This window comes from Astatotilapia calliptera, chromosome 16 (assembly GCF_964374335.1).
Source record: "Astatotilapia calliptera chromosome 16, fAstCal68.1, whole genome shotgun sequence".
NCBI classification, from domain to species: domain Eukaryota; kingdom Metazoa; phylum Chordata; class Actinopteri; order Cichliformes; family Cichlidae; genus Astatotilapia; species Astatotilapia calliptera.
In genome coordinates, this window is record NC_137437.1 from 34490713 (window position 1) to 34513521 (window position 22809).

Genomic DNA, 22809 nt, shown 5'->3' on the forward strand with positions numbered 1-22809 from the left:
TTTCTCCTTTTTCCAACATTAAATGTTCTCCCCCTCCTTGCATCTATCATCCACCTGCAAGGGTTGACTTCAAAATTTATGAGATGCTCAGATTACACCTGTAATCTGTTCGTGCAGGGATGACAGGCTTCAGATTACATGCTTGTGATGTGCTTTATTAAACTTTTAATAGTTCCAGTTGACTTGCACTGACTGGTATATCTGAACACAGCAAGAGATAAATACGGATGATGTTTTTCAGTCAGTCTGTAGGGAAACATCTCTCCATCTGGGAGAAGACTTTTCCAAACATAGTTAAGCCATTACTGGCACATTTTTAAATGCCAGATAGGAGACTAACATCAGCTGTAATAACTTGAAAATGTTGCTATTTGAAGATTTAATATCAGCGTTATCCCTGAGCTCTCATACACTTGCTGCACCTGCTGACGTAGCAACTGAAAAATGTCTGGATTAGGGGTCTCGAGTGGTTGCAGTAGAGTAAATATCAGGTTTGTCAACCATGAAGCCATGTTCATGCTGTGCTTGGGAGCTTTGATTTCTCACTTAGGTTTTACTGCAAGGAAACAAACTGAACAGGTTTGGAAAAGAGTTTCAGTCTAAATACGCTCGCTCACAATTTGAATCCTTCATGTAGAAAAAAATTGCAAGAACATTTCACGTTAATGTTATAAAGTGATGTGAAAAAGTACACTGGCTTAAATTTTAGAGTTTCAAGGGCCCAACCAATATAAGATTTTTAAGACTGATTTAAAAATCTGACACACAAAACCTGAAGTGTTATGTGGAGCTATTTATGAGTCAGAGGTCAAGAGGAACTCACTGACGTTCCCCGACTGTCTTCTTCTTATTGTGCTGTCACGAACTTTAACATTTAAAATGATAACTGAGGCTTGTAAAGTCTCAGATGTAGCTCTTGGGTTTCCCCCTGTTTTTATTACCTGAGCTCTGGTTTAGTACCACCAAAGGACAGTAAAAGAGGGAAAATAATATCCTCGCACTTTATTTTCAAATTCTGAAAAATGAACTCCCTGCAGGAAGAGCTGATAGTCTGGACTCTCCATAGATTAATATGCAGAGCTATCAAATACAAAAACTCCTGCTGCGATGTGAAGAAAAAATCTGTAAAATGAAAAATGCTTTCACTGTGAGCAAAAAGTAAAAAATAATAATGAAAAACAGGATTTAATGGTTTTTAACTGTTAACTGTTGAATGTCCATGTGCTGTGTAATCAAACGTTTTATTCCCCTTAAAGCATTCATCCTGTTTGTGGGGACCATAAAAATTTTGTTCAAGGTTTTCATGGATATAATGTATAATACCAAAGTAAGCAAAGCTACCCATATGGAAAAGAAATAGTAAAAACTTACATGATTTACTCATGAAAGTGGCCACTTTCTCATTACTGTCATAGATTGTTTTAGTAAGTATCCAAAACATACAAGTTTCATTTATATAATTTTTCAAGGGATCTTATATCTGTTTTAACTCTTGTATGCTTTTCATACAAGTTTCACACAAGATAGATACAAACTTTATAAGATTGATATGTATCTTTTCCATATGGGTAGTGAGATTTAATTACTCTTAGTTAAAAATCAAGAGAATACTGTTAGTGCTGTTTGAATGTAGTCTTTCCAATAAAACAGTCAGAAGCAATGCCCAGTGAATTATTTTAATCATCACTTAATAATGACTCATAAAAGGTTCACATACATTTGTAAATATTTTTTTGGAGAGCAGAAGTACTTGGTACATTTTATTTCTTTATTTCTATTTTGTTTATTGCCAGGAGGAAACATTAGCTCCAACTGTTTCAGTGTTCAGCTGGACACTGTTGTGATAAGAAAGACTTAACTCTTAACCTTTGCTTACTAAAAAAAAAACAAGTAAGTGTTCTTATAATTTGTGGCCTCTGTGAGCTTTTAATCTAATGATTTATAAAGCAGAGTAATAAAAGTCTGTGATAAGACAACTGCTGTTGCAAACCATATGGTTGAAGTCTTCGTAACACGACCTTCACCTCAGTTTTTATTACACTGGACCAATTTACAATTTGCTCTCATCACTTTACCTGCCACCTACACTGCAGACACTGAGAGCTGTAGTCTTCTTAAAAACACACTTCAGGAAATTCTACCAAACTTAGGTGAGTTAAATATTAAATTCAGAGTCAAATAGCTGACGATGTGGCACCAAACAGCACCAACGCAGCTGAGCACAAGGCCAAGGAAGCCGTTTGGTCAAACTAAAGAACGAAGCAAAGCTGACACGAGTTCAGAGCTCGCATTATAAATACAAAGCTTACTCTTTCTGTTCTAACACTATCAACGAACGGTAAAAGAAAAAAAAGAGGGTGTATATGAGACATTCGATCCAGTCACAAATAAGCGGTAACAGGAATACCTATTACCAGTTTAATATTAAGTTAATGCAAAAGCCTGGGATCAAATTTCATCCATATACATACAGTGCATCCAGAACAGGAAGCATATTGAGCATTAAGTGTCAGCAGACTCACTTCACAAAACTAATCATCTAAAATTAAGATGAGAGCTTTGGTGGTAAAGTGTGTGCATGCTAGCTTTCCTTAATTTCATTAATTTGATTGTTCCTGTGTTTACGCAGAGCATGCAAAGATCCTTTTCTGCACAGCGACAGATTAAACGTATAGGTGGTTCAGTGAAGCTGCTCTAAGGTATCAGTAGTCTATTAGGAAATCTTTGGTGAAACATTAACTGAGGAAAAACAACAGCAGAGAGAAGAGCCTAATTTTACGCAATGGCCACTTAATGACATCCAGTCACAAATAAGTTATTCTGATGTAACACATTTGTTTAAGTTTCTACTGAGTTAACGCAAAAGTCTTTGATGAAATGCATCAAGAACTGAAAATACAGTATGAAACTGTGCAAAAATCTTGAGCCACCCATCATTTCTTTCTAGTTTGTTTCCAAGGAGCCAGACTTTCTTCTAATTTAAAAACTATATATTCTCGAGCAACAACTCTCAGGCTTTCTGAAGGTCTTCTTTGGACATTAGCTGCTTTTTACCTTGTTTTCAGTCATGTCCTTGCAAGTGATCAGTGGCAGAAAACGGAACAAAAGGCAGCTAAAATCCAAGGACGAGCTCTGAGTGTCCTTGAAAAAGCCTGGAGAATTATTCCTGAAGAATACTTAGAGAAATTATGAGAAAGCTGCCAAAGAGAGTTCAGGCTGTGCTGAAGAATGAAGGCGGTCGTAGCAAATATTCACGTTCAAGCTCCTTAAAATTGTAACTTGTAAACTGTATTTCCATGCACGTTTCAGTAAATCGCTTCTACCCATTTCCCATTTTCCCAGCAAAGTTTAAAGAAATGACGGGCGTCTGCGCAGCGCTGTACTTTTGTTAAGTGTTAACATCTAAACCATAAGCAGGAAACTGGCATTATTTCCTTTTGGATATGTGCAACGGTCTCAGGCAGAGCTACTTCGGTCGTTGCTGTGCTTTTTTTGGAAGTCGAATTTCCCAGAGGAACACACCCGAGGGATTAATAAAGTTCTATCTTATCTTATCTTATCTTACTTTTGTCTGATAGGATATGTACCGTATAATGTGTGTTTGCACGCCGCTGTTCGATTCCACACTTATGAATGTATTCATGTTGTTGCACCATGTAACAGTTTATGTCAGGATGTTGGCGCTGAATAAATTTGAGAGGTGCAGTACTTTAAGATATTTTATGATCGGTGTAAATTTTTATGAGAATAACTTACACACGCTTCCCGAGAGTCTTAATGTTTATAGTTTAATGGGAAGACACATCCAGTTCCACCAGCAGCATCTATCACTTGGCACATGGTAATATAATTCCAGTCAACATACGGCTCTCTCTCTGAGGTAGTAGGAAACACATCATAACATAAGCATTTCCTGTTTTTAAGGGGGAGAACTCGTTTTTAATATCTTCATTGTACTTATAAGCATTCAAAGGCTGTTAAAGCTGACAGCTCACTGATTTTCTCCAAAGCCACGAGACTGGTATAGTTTCTTTATCCCACTCATGTTACTTCCTTAAATACGCTGTAGATGCACAACGACCTGTTGGCACATTAACACAACTGAGCACTGAGTGTTTTGCTTCAGGGCGCTGCTCTGTTATAAGGGAGAGCATGGGTAAATATGTAAAAATTGTGTATGTTTCTGTTCTTTGTCTTGTGTACTGTTTGTTTGTATATGTGTCTTTCTTGCTGCTGTTACACCCAAATTTCCCCTTGTGGGACAATTAAAGGACTATTCTATTCTAGTCTAATACACGAACGTGTTCACACGTACGCGAGGTGGACGCTGATCCTTTTGAGTTTTGTGGGTTTGTGGGTGTCAAGCATGACAGCATGAGCTAACACGTGTGTGCATGTGGCACCTACTGCAGCTCATACCAAGGTGCTGAAATATTGGCTCCATGTTGCAAGACAACACAACACAACCGCAGACACACAAAGACACGCATGCACACTCGGACACGCTTCGTTTACTAGCGGCGCCTGAGTGATGCTCATTAGCTGCTGAGGCGTAACAGTTAAAACTGGGTTGCTGCTTTGCAAATGCGCAGATGTATATCCAAGACAGGCGTAAACAAACACGCACACAAATCCATAAGTGCACACACACCCGTCATGAACAACTATACAACAGACAAATGTGGAGAGGTAAGAAAGAAGACAGCTTCATGCATTTTTCCCCCTGCGGTGAAAAATTGCATCGTATCTTAATGCTATTTTTTCCCCGGTGTTGGATTTATCCAAAGATGTTCTCCATTTTCACAGCAGTGGGTGTGTTGTTGCACTCATGTCTTCATGATTAATGTCAAAGCAATCACTTTCATGTTCCCCAGAAGTACAAAATTATGCCAAACAAAAGCTGAGCTATGTATGCATGTCTCTGTGTATGTCTTTCACAAAGAAACAAACAAAAAAGCAAGGTGTGAAACCAGTTCCAGCATCTTTGGTGGAGTTTTACCTGAGAGAGAAAAGCACCGTTAGTTTGTGCTTCACTGTATTTATTGTGTGAAATGTGCACATTCAATTCTCTCTGCCATTTTTCATTCATCTCACTGCAGAACACCTAGGACTGATTGCTTTAGAGGATGAGTAAACATCGTCTAATTTTGTTTTTAAGTCTCATTATATAAAAAGAAATTAGCTTTATTGATATTTTTGTTTACAGTTTTGTGAGAACCTTTCTCTAAAATCACTAAGAGGATGGGGTGAGTGCTTTTATCAATTAAGCTCATTTCCATATGGCAAACTCTGAATGACTCTAATGAACTAAAGGTGAAGGATGATGAAGGTAATGTTGTACCTCTGTTACCTGAAGTAAAAATGATATATGAAGCAGGGGGATCGCAGAACAGATGAGCTGTTAAATCAGGTGATCACTGTGGAGCAGCGGGCTATTTGTCCAGATTTACCAGCAGCCGCAGAGCTACAGCGTGGCGTGAGATTAAACTCATCTCACCTCGTCCGAAGGGATGCTGGTTTTATTGAAACTGCGGCTTAGATCTGCCTTGACTTGATCACTCACAGAGAAGAAATTTACACCCTCTGGATTTGGCTTTTTATTACTATAGCTGGTTGATGTGGTCTTGTGTGAAGTAAAGCATAAATGTCTCCCATATATAATCAATATTCATTTCAACACTGTGTAACCGTTACAGTGGCGTAAGGATATTTCTGCATCTTGATTTACTTTCATGTTTAATTCCATTGCATGACAGGCAAATTAGCTGCAATTACATGTCCAAATTCCAAAATGTGCAAAACACGTTGCTCTCATTTGGTCCAATTTGGGATTTTCTGCCCTGACTCGCTCAATTTGACATTAAATCCCCTTCAGTAAATCGGTGAGTTATGCATCACAAACACTAAAGAGGGAAACAGTTTAAAAAAGGGCTCATGGAAGGCGATTCATTTGAGCTCCAGCGTGTAATTCAACCTTAATAGAGTTTTTTTTCCCAGTTGCAACCTTTACGGAAAACCCGACGTAAATTTCTAACGTGGGTTATTTTACATTTTGACCTATGAGAGAGGATTTTCATGGATGAAATGGCTGTAAAAATCTAATCCGCAGCGTTAACTGCAACACTGCAAGGCTGGGAAATCTGAAGCCATTGTCACAAACAGAACTGAGGAATTAAAGGTCACAGATCAAACGATCTGTGCGGAAACCAAACGCCACCAGAAATCCTCACCCCGAAATGCTACATGTATTATTTAAAGCCTATTAAGGTGGAGGAAGACTGGCCAGCAAAGCTCTTCTCAGCAAATGCAAACCCACCTTTTCTATACCTGTATGTGCACCTGCACTGTAAAAATGTACAAAATATAAATGCAATAAACATACAGCATCAAGATTACCACATTACTTCACATCACATTACTTAAAAAAAGTATCAAATTCAAATTCAAATTCAAATTTTATTTGTCACGTACACAGTCATACACAGTACGATATGTAGTGAAATGCTTGGACAACTGCTCGTGACCTAAAGAAAACAAAAAAGGAAAAGGCTATGAATAAGATAGGAAATAAATATGAAAAATTAAAAAGGGTAAATTTAACTAGGAAGGAATAAAATATAAATTAAGGTTAAAAATGAAATAACTGTACAACACAAATTAGAATGAAGGGTAAATTTAACTGGGAAGAATAAGATAAAATATATAAATTAAAGTTGAAAATAAAATAACTGTACAACAAAATACACAATATAGAACTATATAAGAATGTATGAAGAAATCTAAATATAAATAAATATATACACAATAACAGCAGCTGTACAAGTATTAACTGGAAATGAAGAATATAGTGACCAGTGTTGTGCAAAAACAATGTCCAGAAAGTCCAGTGTGTGTGTAAGAACCATATGTGTGGGTCAGTACTGTGTGGTGGTGTGATTGAGAGACCGTATCGCCTGCGGGAAGAAGCTCCTCCTCAGTCTCTCTGTGTTGGTCTTCAGGGAGCGGAATCGCTTTCCTGACCTCAACAGAGAGAACAGTCTGTTGTTGGGATGGCTGAGGTCCTTCACGATCTTCCTGGCCTTGGTCCGGCACCGCCTGCTGTAGATTGAGTGCAGGTCAGGGAGCTCGGAGCGGATGGTGCGCTCAGCTGACCGCACAACCCTCTGTAGAGCTCGTCTGTCCTGCATGGTGCTGTTCCCGAACCAGGTTAAGATGTTTCCCGCCAGGATGCTCTCTATGGTGCACGAGTAAAAGTTCCTGAGCACCTTGGAGGGCAGTTGGAAGTCTCTCAAGCGTCTGAGGTGGTAGAGACGCTGTCGGGCCTTTTTCACCACGGTGTTGATGTGACAGGACCATGACAGGTCCTGCGTGATGTGAACTCCGAGGTATTTGAAGCTGTCCACTCTCTCCACTGAGCACTCGTTGATGACGGGGGTCTGGTAGTTCCTCTCCTGCTTAGTGCTGAAGTCCACTATCAGCTCCTTTGTCTTACTGATGTTTAGAAGGAGGTTGTTCCTCTGGCACCAGTTCTCCAGATTCCTAATCTCCTTCAGGTAGGCCGTCTCGTTGTTATCAGAGATCAGGCCCACCACGACGGTGTCGTCAGCAAACTTGATGATGGTGGTGGAGCTGGTAGTGGCCACACAGTCATATGTGTACAGAGAGTACAGCAGGGGGCTCAGAACACACCCCTGGGGGGCTCCAGTGCTGAGAGTGGTGGAGGCTGAGACATGTCCGCCCATCCTTACTGCCTGTGGTCTGCCAGTTAGGAAGTTGGAGATCCACTGACACATAGATGAGCTGAGTCCCAGATGCTCCAGCTTGGTGGTGAGTGTGGAGGGAATTATGGTGTTAAATGCAGAGCTGTAGTCTATGAAGAGCATTTTAACATAATTCCCCCTTCTAGTGTCCAAGTGAGTGAGTGATGTGTGGAGGAGATGAGAGATGGCATCGTCTGTGGAACGATTTGGAGCGAACTGTAGTGGGTCCAGTGTGTCTGGTAGTGAAGAAATGATGAAGTCTCTGACCAGGCGTTCAAAGCACTTCATCACTACTGAGGTGAGGGCTACAGGGCGATAGTCATTGAGAGAAGCAGGGTGGGGTTTCTTCGGGACAGGAACAATGATGGACTCTTTGAAGCATGTGGGGATCACCGACTGAGATAAAGAGATGTTGAATATCTCAGTGAACACAGGAGCTAGCTAGCTAGGCAAAATATGCATTTCACTGACACAGATCAGTGTACTGTGTTTTCAAAAATAATTTCTTAGAAAGTAAAGGAGATTATGTTTTTTCCTTATTATCTTTGGTCTTTACTGACATGACATGATTTCGATGTCAGTGGCACATCCACATCCAGTCTGGTCTTCTGCTGCTCTAGCTCATCTGCTTCAAGGTTTGCCAGGTTGTGTGTTCAGAGCGTTACTGTTGCCCTCCTATCAGCCCGGAGCTGTCTGGCTTTTCTCCTCCAACTTCTGGCATCAACAGGATATTTTCACCCACAGAAATGCCACTCACTGGATATCTTGTCTTTCATGGATGATCCTCTGTAAACGCTACAGATGGCTGTGTGGGAAAATCCCAGCTTTTAAAATAGACCAGTTAGTCTGGGACTAACAGCCATCCAGTTCAAAGTCACTTAAATCACCTTTGTTTATTTATTCAGATGCTCTGTTAGTCTTGACCACGTCTACATGACGAAAGGAACTGGGTTGCTGCCATGTGATTGGCTAATTCGATCAGTGGTCAGTGAGTGAACACACAGTTAAATGTATTCACATTTAATAGCTCATATTAAAAATGGGTAAAGTTTCAAATAAATCCACTACATGTGCGAGTTTCCCTGAGAGTCAGTAAGAATTAGAATTAGAATAAATTATTAATCCCAGGGGGAAAAACTTTCAATAATAGTAAGCCGTCTTCAGGCTGCCCTAAACTCTTGCTTTCAGATGTTTTTTATTTCTGCTTTTGGCTCATTATGATGTTCCTAATACCATCATCACAGGCACGCAGCACTGACTGGATCCTATTGTTCATGAACTACTGAAAACTCTGACGTTTGATAAAACAGTTTTATATAGCACCCTTATTAAAAATAAAAACATTATCTGGACTGAAAATAAGAAAATACTGAAAGTAAGTTCTATATGTACTCTGCCATGTGAGATAAAGTTGTAACATTAGCAGCAAACTAATCCTCAGCAGTGATAAGACAAAAGAGTTATGGATTTAGATCAGGGGGTCGTAGGATCATTCAGGAAGGACCGAGCAGCGTGTCTCTGACTGGTTCTGTATCTGATGAGCCATCTGTCAGTGATCTGGAGCCTCAGAAAAAGCTTCACAGCTACCAGAGGTGCTTGTAGTGTTCAAGCACATCTGTCCTGTATTGAACAATTTTAAGATCCTACAGATGTTTTTTTTACAGCTGTCCAAACTGACAGACTAAAGTGCATAGACACGATTTTCTCATGTCCACCGTCTCAGCTTTGTGAGTTCAAGTTTGCTTATTTGCCGATGGAATTGTCTTCAGCCTCACATGAATGCTGGGATAAACAAAAGCACTGTGTATTGGGAAATTTAAGCGGATAATTAAAGTTGTTGTGATTCATTCTGGTCACACAAGAATGTCCAAATCAAACGTGTATTTCAACATAGACCACAGAAAGAGTCAGAGGACTGTCAAACAAAGTTGGAATCCATGGTAAAAGATAATTCTGTGTGAGTGAAGTCCAGCAGAAGATTTTAGTAGAGCTTCTTAACCCCAGAAACCATAAAATGTGCCAGCAGCTCAGCAGTTTTCCTGTAAGAGAGCTCCTGAGCACAAAAAGCATGCACTGCGTGTCCCATCACTCAGCCACTTCTACCTCAGGTCATTACTATAAATACCAATGTGTTACTATTTGACCAGCCTGGTAGGATAAATGTTTGGAGAAATAGCTTTCAGGCTTGTTGGTGGCATTACATGACTGCTACGTCTCAGGCGCTTGATGCCGTGGGCTTGGATCCTGCACATGACCACTTTGACGTATCGTCATGTGAAGCAGAAATGCCGCAGAGGGAAAAAAATCTTCAAAAGAAAGCTGCAGCCTGATTCACTGGCTGAGTGAGCCGCTGCGACAGGCTTACTATGTCACTGCTCTGTGAGGTTAAATGTAATATATGAGAGTGTTGGGCCAGACAAATGGGCAGTGAAACCTGCTCTCTGTTTCTTAGTTCGAGGACTAGAAGAGGAAGAGGAGTTATGTTCACACTTTCTGATTCTTTTTCATAATGGATCGTCTGTCAGCGACACACTCAAACCCCTATGACGCTTCTCAACACAGATTTTAGTCTACAAAACCAAATGCAATTAAGCCTTGTAAATGAAACTTGATTAAAAATATAAATGTTAGTTTGAGAAATCAAAGTAATCTAATGCAATGCTCCAAAAACTCTTCTTGTTCACTTTTCAACAGTAATGAATAAATGTTGACTAAAATTGGCTTGAAATTATAAATATGTTCATTTTATAATAATTTGCAGACATCTAACTCTAAATGAATGCGGATGTTGATTTGTGTCAGATGTACAGAAACCTCATTGTTGTCTAATAAACCAGCTAAAACCACATTATTTGTGGATAATATGATATAATAATGTTGTCTGCCAAGAGCTCACAACAGCATATTTTTCCTGACCACAGCGATTTCTACACACGCACTGACATGCACATGATTCATGATGTCCTGCACACGTTGCCCAAAGTTTGTCCACTGTATTGGATAACGACACAAACTAAATGTGTATTCTCAGGCTAGCCTGCAGTGGCTCCTGGAGGTCGACTGCAGAGAAAGTGGTGCACCAAAAACCTCCTTTGGTTGCTAACAGATTTCCACGGTTGGTACAGTCCTCACTTCCACTCAGTTGGCGACCACAGAAATAGTAACCAAAACAATTGCAAGGTTTTTGACAGCCAGTAGGGCAACATGTTTTCCCTTGTGAAAGGTGGGTCACTTATCGACCCATCTGGAGCTTTGACCATCAACCCCCTCAGCTTTTTGCAACTGCTCAGCGAATACTCATTTATCCCTCACAACGGGTGATTGCAAAGACTCCAGTCCAGCCCACTGGATGGTTTTGGAAAATGTGAAGGCGGACATAGATTTGGGGATTTAAAGGTATTTTTATATGTTTTACATCTTCTTCTACTGATTAAGATCTTCTCTATGGCCATTCATACTACACGAAAGTAACAGATAAATAGTTAAATGACAGAAAAGTCTCCTTTTTTTCCCACAATGGGTCAACGGTACAGGATATAGAGAAATCTGGCCAATTAGCTGCCAGAACCTTTCCTGTAATTCTACCCATTAATTTCTTCATTCTGACAGATTTCATTTATTTACCACAGCAGCATTTTTTTTATCATGTAGAAAAACTGACACGTACTGTTGAAATTGGCCTTCTTTTACCTTCTACAGTTCTGACCTCAGCTATATTTTGCTATAGCAAAAGAATAATCAGACAGAAATGCCAACACCTGAACTTTCAAAAATCATTCATCACTGCGTGTCATCGGCCAGCTTTATGGAAATGGAAAACAGAATCGATACCAGCATTCGGTTTGGAGAGTGGGTTCAACAACTGAATTAAATGGACTGTGAATGCTCGCTCACATACACACAAACACAAACAGGCAGCCTATTCATTAGAAAAGCACCCCCGACCAGAAAGATGGCTGCTCTCTTGCATAACCACCGATCCTACAGCTAATTAAGAAGATCTGATCGTTAGTGATCCTTGACACTTTGCACCTCTTCAGATCCCCTCTCGTAAAAACTGTAGGCAAACACGGATCTGTTCCTACTGCTCGCCAATTATGGCAGAGCCTTTAGGCTCACTAATCCTCTCAAACGAGTGTTAAATGGGCTCTCGAAAGAAAAGTTAAAAATAGGCCTTCCATGGGTTAGCACATATTGACTCTGGTACAGTAAACTGCTTTTGCTGCAGCTTTCTGTACTACAAGGAGATTTGAAAAGCTAAATACTGGAAACACTCATATGGAGTGCATAAGAGGGGCCTTGGGCTATTATCTGTGTTTCCCATTGTGAGTAGAGCAGGGCGATATGACCAAAAATATTTATCACGATATACATTTGAAAATTTGCGATAATGATATAACTGACGATATAATTGACACTAGACAAAACACTTTACAACTCCACAACTTTATTAGTGCAAAGAAAACCCATCAATGTATTTTCACTTAAACAAGCAGCTGTTTTTTATGTGCATTAAAGTTATATAAAAATGTAACAGTGCAAATGCAAATTCCTTGCTGACAGTTTAACCAAAAGGCATTTCCAGTGGAAAGTGGCCGACATATCCTCAGCATAACCATGTATAATATCCACAAAACTTAAAAAGAGGTTATACACACACAATACGGTAATATTATGTTGAAGCACAGTACGTATCACTCCGCGAGGCTCCTGCCTACGATAGCCGTAATGCTCCGACAATCCATCAAGCGGTGCGGCTTCGTAGCTTAGCAAAGTCATACTAAAACATTTGACAGATTTTCCAGCGCCGTGTACATAAAATCGTTTCGAGGTCAGTAAACACAACCAGAATTCATACATAAGGCACACGGGATTGTAAGGGGCACTGACGATTTTTCCAAAAAACACGGTAATAACGACGGCCTGCTAGTATGCTCTACCAAAAATAGTGCTTTGTTTTGTATCTGACGGACGAAAGCTAAACCAGTTCCACAAAACTGAAGTTGCAACATTTTTACAAACCAATTCTGGTTCATCTTTTTCATTCAACGATCCGCTTTCATCCTTCTCATTCTGCGTCGCCGCCATGCTTTTTCCACCATGTGCATATGAAAACAAAGGCACTGTGCATGCGCGTTTTACCCATATTCTATCGCGATATTTCATTTTCTTGTCGTTGCCGAACATTATACCGGTATTACCGTGAACAGTATGATATGGCCCAGCCCTAATTGTGAGCTTTGCTCGCTTGAAGACATCCCACTGAAGCGTGAGGCAGAGTTATTTAATCAGAAAGAGGATATCTTAACTTTCCTTATAAATAGAGAAGCCGCAGAAGGAGATGAACTCACACAGATGAAGAAGTGCACGAGGGAAGTTATCTAGTATTACGCATGATTATTAGATAACCGTATGAAAAACAGCTCCATCAAACAGGGCATGGCTACTTTTGTTGGCTGTCTTTGGCTCATTCACCATCTATCTAATTAGCTGAGGTCCAGTGGGCGGGCTTGTTGCACAGGATGCACACAGACACACACCAAACGCACACTTTACAAAACAGACACAATTCTAAATCAGCGCGATTAAAACTTTCACAGCCGGGCCACACCTACCTCGCTTATCTCTTTCTGTCTCGTTAAAGCGATTCGAGCTCTTGCTCGCCTCCCCCGCTATCTGCTGCTCTATGAAGCTTCTTAAAAATGCTCCCTTGAGTCCTTCATATTAGAAATACGCACCCTGTCCAAGCAGAACGGAGACAGAAAAGCTTTTGCACAATCTATCCAGATATTTGATAGCTCAGCTGAGGAGCGAGGCGAAAACCTGACAGAAATATTATCATTATTGTCTCTGGTGGCAGCATCACAGACTGCTGAAAAGGTGTCTGGAGCAGTCGGGTCGAACTTGTGCTCTTTCTGTCTCTCACCCCCTTGTGTTCCCTTGTGTTCACACTCTTGCATCAAAAAAGATCCGTGCCTGCTGGGGCTCGTGGATGTCAGCCAACCGAACACAACATCTCACTGGACGGATAAACCTTTCCACACTGATGAAGCAAACTGCTTATCTGCTGAAGAAAAAGGCAGAATTTCATCATCTAAAAATTCTGCTTTCTCCTTCAGGTGGTGGGATAAACATTTGCTGAAATCATACTAAAGAAAATGGTTTCTTGTCAAAAGAATTTACATCTTTTTTAAATACTAAAGATTTTCATATCAGGACTTAATAAAAAACCATCTGGTTCTGTAAGAGGTTACCGTGTCATTTATTTATTTGGGAAAAACTGAGCCAATATGTGTGGAAAACTAAGTGCACCCTTACTGCTTCTGTAGGAATTAAGAGGGTGAGTACAGCCAGGTGCTCCTCCTGACATGCACTTGATTCGTTGATCATCAGCAAGTGTGAGCATCAGAGGTTTTGGGTAGTTTGCTGGTCTGGAGCATTCAGGTGTGCGTAAACACAATCCCAAGAAAGAAACACATCAGCAATGACCTTACAGAAGCAATTGTTGCTGCCCATCAATCTGGAAGGGCTAAAAGGCCAGTTCCAAACAATTTGAAGTCCATTATCCTGCAGTGAGAAAGATTATTCATGAGTGGAAAACATTCACAACAGTCATCAGTCTACCCAGAAGTGGACGTCCCAGCAAACCGACACCAAGGTCAGACCATGCAAAGCTCAGAGAAACTGTATAAAACATGAAACACATCTCAGACTCCACAGGTTACAGCGAGCATGCTAAATGTTAAAGTTCAAAAACAGCACAATTTAAAAAAATAACAAGTATGACTCATGTGGAAGTTTTGCCAGGAAAGAGCCTCATCTTTCTAAAAAAACATGACAGGGCGGCTCGGACCATCACGCACAGCAGCACATATCAGCACAAACACTTCATACCAGCTGTCGGGTTTAAGTGAAGACTGATAACTTGGCTGGACGTTGCTATTGGCCAATATTGGCTCTGTTGACCGATATGGGCCAATCGCCAAGCAACGATGCATTTGGAAATGTCAGCTGTTGACGATTCTGTTGTTCACGTCAGCGTAGAAAGAAGATTTCTTTATTTTCTTGGCACGAGACAAGAAATAGTTATAAAAAAACGTGATACACAAACAGAAACGATATCAGTGTCTGCATCTGCTATAGGCCAAATTCATACTTAAAACAATGGTAAATGGACTGATTCTTATCGAGCGTTTTTCTACTTGAAAGAGTACTCGAAGCGCTTAATACAACATGCCGCATTCACTTTTTTATGATTTTAAGTGCTTACTAACTTTCATACTTGGATGCATGCATTGGAGAACTTAGGGTTAATATCTTGCCCAAGGATATTTGGCATGCAGAGCTGGGGGGATGGAACCACCAGCCTTCCAGTAGATGACCTGCTCTACCTCCTGAGCTACAGCCACCCCACTAGCTTTTCAGTACTATCAATTACTATCAGTAAAATTGCATAATTAGCATATCCGTCTTATTAATTTTGCTTAATGACTGGACAGTATGTGGCAGCACAGTGGTTATTGCTGGTTATTGCAGTTAACGTGTCATTTATTTATTGCTAAATTGCTCACAGGTGCAAATGGATGTCTGTGTCTATATGTTAGCGCTGCCTGCCTGGTATAGATGGACTGGTCCATCCCCAGCATCACTTTTAAACAGTCTTTGCAGATTTAAAAACAAAATATGCAAACTATCAAAACAAAGAGCAGATGCACACATTTGAAATTGTTCGCAGCGTTTAGCAATCATGATGAGCCACAAATGTTCCACAAGATTTAAGCGAGTTGTTATCCAACCACAAACAATTGTCGTGTTCCATTCATCATTTTTACGAGGTAATAAATTAGTGTTGAGTTCATATCTATTTCAGCTTCTGTGTCGCAGTTTCATTTTATCTTCCTCTGTTTTTACAACCATTTTAGTGAAAAAAAAAGCTTTATTATGGTTCCCAGGACTGTTTATGTTGTGTGTCCTTGGCGTTCCCACGTATGCTTGTTGCCTGGACACAATAACACCAATAAACTGTGTAAACAAGTAACTGCTCGGAAAGAGACAGCCATTATTTTTGGCTAACTCGTGCTGCTAAAGTCTCATAGCAGCTTCGGCTTGGGACCGCTCTGTGGCCAGCAGGAGAAACGGTTGCAATGGCCAGCAAGATGAATCTGAAAGACCAGTTGATTCTGAATAAAGCCTCCAAAATGAAATTCATTAAAACTGGCTTCTCCTCTATTATAATTATATTTAACTTTGGATGAAGAGTCGATTAAAAACTCGCCCGAGACCCAGATTTATGAGAGCAGCTCCCACAATCTTGGTTACGGGGACCTGACAGGCGGCGTTCTTTGATCCAATCTGAGCTTCATACTTCAGTTTGTGTAAACTGTGTCAACCATTTTGATTGTTTATAAAATATTCAGTGAATATGGCCAAATTGTCAGAGACGTTTTCCCCCCTGAGTCATTCTATAAAGTGTTTACCTTTTGTCATTTCACATTTCACTGTGACTGAGTTGCTTCTGTGTGCAAAATGTTTGAAAGGATTCAAATCAAATCCTGAGCCGTCAGATGAAAGACGATCACGTCAGAGAGAGAAGATTAAAGCTTCTCTCTATGTGCCAGGCCCTTTTTGAACGAGTGACAGACTCCTTCCCCTTCATCCATTCTGCACTCTTTGGTGAAAGAAAACTAGCATGGAAAATTAAAAGAAATAAATGCTTCTGTCATGGCACAAATGACTGTGGCGAGTTCCACAGCAGGGTTTGTTTTGATTTGCCATTTCCAAGTGTTCTGTTAGATATTAACAAAAGTGAGTTTTGGGAGGAAAACTTTCGAAATTCCCATTTTAGACAGAAATGTTGTGGAGCAGTAATGTGGCAGTTCAGCGGTACTGCGATGATTCATAACTTTCTCTTTCTGTAAATATAAAACACCTACACAGAGCATTAGTTACAGGAAACAAAAGACAAAGAGTAGAGGAAGCTTGCCTGAATGCTGCTGTTAGACTGTCACAGTCTGAGCGTGCATACATTTGCCACATATTTCCAGTGCGTATTTCAGCTGTGCAGATGTTCATTTTCTTTTTCCACTGACAAGCTCATAGCTTCAAAACACCCGAGGAAGGGACAGCGACCACAGTGTCAAATATTTAGTTCAGGGTTAGCAGACAGGTTTCATATTACAGTTCAGCTAAGGGTGAAGCATTCAGTGGTTAGCATTATGTCTCAGACTATGTCAGCTGAATCTGATGATAAGTCTAAAATTACGAGTGCCGTGAACATGTGAGTGCTCTCAGCGAGAAAGAGGGAGAATGAAGTTAGGGGGAAAAGTGATCCATATACAGAATGAGATGCCCATAATCTTTCTGCCTCTAACAGGACTCTGCTTATTGTTATTTTGCTCTTGATGGGCATATCTCGTCTTTGACAAACATAGTGGCACTTACCGAGAGCCTAACCAGAGGTTTTCTGGTTAGGCTCTCGGTGGCTGTCTTTGCTAAGATTAGCGAGCCGCTTCACCAAGCAACAGGTTTGTACCAACAACTTTAAAGAGCTGCAAACGCGATGACCAAGCACAACATTAAAACCTGGCGACAGGTGAAATTAATAACATCGATCATCCTGTCACAATCTCATCTGCAGGGAAACCTTGGGTCCTGCCATTCACGTGCACGTTAATTTGATACCATCAGCCACCTAAACATTGTTGGGAAGCCAAAAGCAATGGTTTTAATTAAGAAAGTAAAATAAATTGTGCCCGCTACAGAGGCACATGGTGTCACAGTGGTTTAGAGAAATACACTGAGTGGAACACAGTAATAGAACAGTGTCGTTCCTTCGTTATGAGCACGCTGTGACACCTAAAAGTGGGATTCACTGTTGTGTTCGAGTCAGATTTGCAGCTTTGCATTCTCTGCTGTGTTGGCCAGTGTTTTGTTTTATGCAAATATCATGTGTGTGTTGTTGTGTGTTTAAAGGAAAGAGCAGAGCGTCGTGTCCTGCCTGAGCTCATCTTGGTTTTAGTTGATAAGCATCCAAACAAACAGTCACCACAATTAAAAAGATAACTTGTGAGATTTGTTGTGTAGAGAATACACTTTTATTCAGTGCATTATTGAGATAAAAAAATTTTTTTTTACAAATTATTATGTTAAAAATGTATTAATCATTTGAGAACAAACCAAACAAAGGAAAAGCTGCCCAAACAAAGTCAGTTCCGCACATCTAAACCGTTTATAAACTTTAATAAACCTCACTCTCACTAATCTCACTAAAGTCTCACTCTCTGGGTTGTTTTCAAAAAGAAGGAAAGTTTTCAGCCAACTGCAGTCTCCAGCGCGCACATCTATCCTGAAACATGCCACTTCCCAACATCGCTGCTATGCTTTAGTTTAAACAGAGATTATCGTGTTTACACACCACTCAGCCTCCAGTAGTCCAGTAATAAATCTCATATCATGTTATGAGAAACACTCGTCCTATAATTGATATAAAACTGTTTGAAATATTTTATATTCTATTCTTACAATTAAAAGCAGTTTGAGAAACGCTGGCATGATTTCGTATTTTATGTTGAAAGGAAACAAAAACTTCTCATTTTCCTTCACATGTCTGAGGTAAGTAAAAGGCGTGAATGGCACCGGGTTGGAAGGCGAGTTCAACAGAAGTGCATCCAAACCCGTTTCTTTTACACTGTTCTGGCAGGATGCGTCTTTTTCTTTCCGTTTTAGGATCTTCTTTGTGATATTTTTCAAACAAAACTTATAGTTTAGCCCAGAAATATTCGAGTGCCTTAATCAGAAGAGCATCCGTTAAACCACGGTGTGTGGGACTCACCTATAACGAACCACAGGAGCGCCTGTTTCTGCAGAGCTGTGCAGGTTTGCGAGCCCATCCTGTCGCTCTCAAAACGATCCACTGACTGAAGTTTGGAAGCGAGGAAGTGAAGGGAACGGCAACTAACAAGAGCTCAACGAGTAATTGGTAGCATCATAAATAACTGCTGTTTAAGAAGCCCATGTAATCCGGCCGCACGGTCAATCAGCCCCAATAAAAGCTTCACTGTGTCACCCTGCGCAAACCGCTCGGGGGAGAGCCGAGGCTGCTCCTTGTTCCTGCTGTAGGCTACCTCAACTCCCCCGAGTCCTCCTGTCACCGAGTCATCCAGACGTGAAACATAATGAGTCGTAAAGTTGCAACTCTCTCTCCAACAAGCCGTCCACAGGTCTGAAGAAATCCGAAAAACGTCACTGGAAGCGTGCGGTGTTTGGTTCAAGCGCTCTCGTGCGCAACGGGACGCACCAGTATGGAACCAGTGGAGCTGAGCGACTGTGTCAGGGTTCACTGCTTCCCCCCGAGGACATGGGTCCCGGTTAGTGATGGGGACACCGGACAGACCCAAACAGTGCGGGAAGGGGGAGCGGGGCTGATTTGGAAGAGCGGAGGGAGGGGGAGGGAGCTGTACTTCTTTTCTCACTCTTTGATTGGTTAAATTAGAGAACCCAGAAGTCTGTAAAAGATATATCTATTACTTTAAATAAACAATAAACGATATATCCAAATAATAAAAAAAAATCCTAAATGATCAAAAACTATGAAGAGAACTCGTGAAAATAAACAGGTGCAAATAAAAACTCGACTAAAAGACAGAGGAGTCTGCAGAGTTCAGAGTTCCATCTGAAGAAGCTGCAACAATAAACTTTAAAGTCCAAAAAAACAAGAAATGTATAGTTTTGTGATTCTATACAAAATTATATTCTCTTCACTATATTCTATTCACTGTGCATCCGCCTGTGGTGACGCGATGAGGACAGGTGCAGCGAGTACGGATTCAAGCGTGGCACGGGTTCAGAGCAGTTGTCCAACAGCGACATCTAGTGTTCATATGGAGCGTTACACAGCGATTTACATCAAATATCACAACTCCAGTCCTCAGGAGGTAAAGTTGGTGAAATAAGTGTTTCTTTTTCTCCTTCATAATTGTATATTTGCACCTCTTGTGTAGATGTAGGCCACTGATAAAAACTGTTTCACTTTAAGCTGTTTTCATAGCCATTATCAGATTCAGGTGGTTGCATAGTTTAATTTGCAGTATTTTTTTTTTCTATAAATTTTTTATATGTACAAGTAAGAATATTTTTTAAAAGAAATAAAATTAATAGAAGCGACAGATTTTACTTTGCAGCTTTAGCATTAATTAATATAACATTCAGAAGCTGCAGAAACATAAACCTACTCATGTATTTATTAAAACTTCATATTCTATGGAAAGGCACTTTAAAATTTACTGAAAGTTTTTTTCTTTATTTGTTTTCATTTATGTTTTATGTATTTTAAAGTGTCAAAACAAAATGTCATCAAAAGGTCTAAAGCTGACTCATATATGCATTTATACAGGCCTTCATGTCATTCCCTTAGGTGTGGCTTTGTAAAATCATGATATCAGAACTACAGAAGAAGCTCAGAGACAATTTAAATTCAGAAAGTGCCACGACTGAAAGGAAACCTGAAAGTGGCCAAATCATCTCCCACTGACAGAGTCAGGACCCAATTCCCTCACCGCGGGCTCCACAGATAAGGTCAGACAGGAGGATAAAACAGAAGAAAAAGAGTTTACACAAGGTCAACGATGCCACTGCTGTGCTGCCAGCGCAGGGACTTAAAGAGGAGACAACTGGAGTCAAATGCATTAATTTCGGGGAAAAAAGTCACATCCATCTGTTCAGCTGAAATGCAAAGGTCCAGAGGAAATGACATCACAGAGCAAACATTCTGCAAAAACAAAGTGAGAGGACACAGAATATGGTCTCTGACAGAACCAAAGTCAGAGTTCAAAGGAACAATGAAGAGTTTCTCAGACTGACCTAAGAGTCACTTATTGACCTGTCTTGTTTATTTGTGATACACAAATGACAGAATAATAGGAAAGAAGGAGGAATTAACTGTTCCATCCAGTTTGCTGCTGAAACTGAAACCAACACAAAGTTGCATCTAGAAGTTAAAAGCAGAGACTTTCACGCTGCTGTGGAGAAGTAATACAGCGTTAGATTATACCTCAGTTTGGTGTGACTGTCATTAAGGAAGCTCACACCTGAACATTCAGCTGTAATCGTAGGTACTCTCTGAACATACAGACTAGCATGTTTTAACCATGTCAACAAAATCCAACAACACAAGAGCAGGTTTGGAGTTTAAAACAGCACCATGTGCACAAGCAGTCATCCTGAAGCCTCATTTAGAGAATATGTTAATTATACAGTATCGTATTTATGGATATAAAGACTGGATATATATATATGATTGTGCTCACTTATAGGTTTCTTCAGCCTCCCTGTTTAGTTGAGCTTGATGAGTTAAAAGATTGCTTGTGCATTTCTCCCCTTCTCCAAAAACAAAGCCTGATCATGCGCAGAAGCAAACTTTACTACATGCACAGTCTAACTGCGTCGAGCACACTAGACAGAAATCATATTCGTGGTTTCACTTAGATTTAATGCATCAGGCAACAAACAGACTGAAAGCATTTAAAGCCACAGCTTGTCTGTCTGACTGTCTCCAAGGTAACCAAATGTAAACGTACAGCAGAAGGCATGCAGGACAAAACAGAGGAAAGTGGAGGAAATACTCGAGTGGAGAGTGCGCAGTAAAGATCAAAGGTTCACTGATCAAACGTCCACAGAAGGTTTGAGAAGATATACAAGTGGATTCAGACAAATGAAACAACAGTAAGTAAACAATAGTTCATTTTAGCTTTTTACTCCAATTATCATCGTCTTCCCTTAATGCTGCTCACACAGATGAGCACCACTTACAACTGTTTAATGTCAGGAAATGTGTACAAGGCACTTTTTCTATTGTACTTTTAAATTAGCCTTCTCTCAGCACTCGCTTTAGACACTTCATCCATTTTGACTGTTACTTTTGTCAAACATTAAACCAGAGGGAGTTCAGTCCTCACAGACACATTTCTACTTTACAAATATACAAACAAAATGATTTCACATTACATTAGGGGGGAGTGTTAGCGTGCGCGAACATGGTCAAATAAGGTGGTTTACTAAAAAAACACACACTTTTTGTTCATGAAGTAGTCAATCCTGAGACTTTGGGCTATTTTGTTCTTCCTGTCGTGGTGACACATAACCACACCGAAACACAGAAGTGTTTCCAGATCAACACAAGTTGAAATATTATTATTTAGCTCCACAAACTCTGCGTTTATGTAGTACCATAATGCACTAAGATGTGTATCGCTAGCAGTAATAATGAGACATAATACTTCATACTCTGCCCTGAGTCTAGTCTCTGCGGGGAGCACTAGATCACCAGAGACTTACATCACAAGGTTAATGTCACACTAATAATCGCACAGACACAGAGACTGCCAAAGACATCTAGCTGAAAGTGCTTGGTAATATCTATCAGCGGTGTGTTTACAATAATTTCTCCACCTCGTTTGTTTCTCTAAATAACGATGAAAGTAGCAGTCTGCCCTGACTCACAGCTCAGACACTGTGCTTTTCTTTGGCTCGTGTTCACACAGGTCTGACTGGGAGATGGTGAAAGGGTGTAAGAAGGGTGAGACTGATGATGGGGTGCAGAAAGGAGAGCTGAAGGAAGACAAGGAACAAGGATGCACTCCCCTTATCGCTGCCTGCCGCGGTGCCATGAGCGAGGTAACGGCGTGTGCATGTGTGCGGTAGAGAGAGTTTGGCAAGTACATGTCTATTGTAACCATGCTTCCGCTTTGGTAAGCTGGCTACTCCAGCCCTGGAAAGCACCAGATGGATATGATTGGTTGGGTAGACGAAACCAGTTTCTGTCACGTAACACGTCGTACTTTTCCTTTCAATAACAACAAAGTGCTGTGATCACATGAGATTATGCAACTTTTTTTTAACATAGCTCCTCTGCATCCTCTGAGGGAGACATTCAAAACAGGCTTGTCTGGAGGGAAACTCTCCAATTATAACTCAAACTTATGTTTTCTTAAAATACACCCAACCACAAGGTGTTTACACTAAAATGAGCAACAACAGTCCTTTTACTGACAGA

General features: G+C 40.4%; 1 protein-coding gene across 2 annotated transcripts in view; it reads right to left on the minus strand.

Moving 5' to 3' along the window:
• The window catches only part of ramp1 (receptor activity modifying protein 1), a 63001-nt gene extending 43788 nt beyond the window's left edge, over positions 1-19213 (minus strand). Inside the window, exon 1 of one of the 2 annotated variants that reach the window (XM_026143664.2) lies at positions 18592-19213. In XM_026143664.2, coding sequence (XP_025999449.1) covers positions 18592-18649 — 58 coding nt within the window. In that variant the 5' untranslated portion in view covers positions 18650-19213. The remainder of the gene's footprint in view (positions 1-18591) is intronic. The other variant, XM_026143666.2, reaches the window with a different exon arrangement.
• Between the last annotated feature and the right edge of the window lie 3596 nt (positions 19214-22809).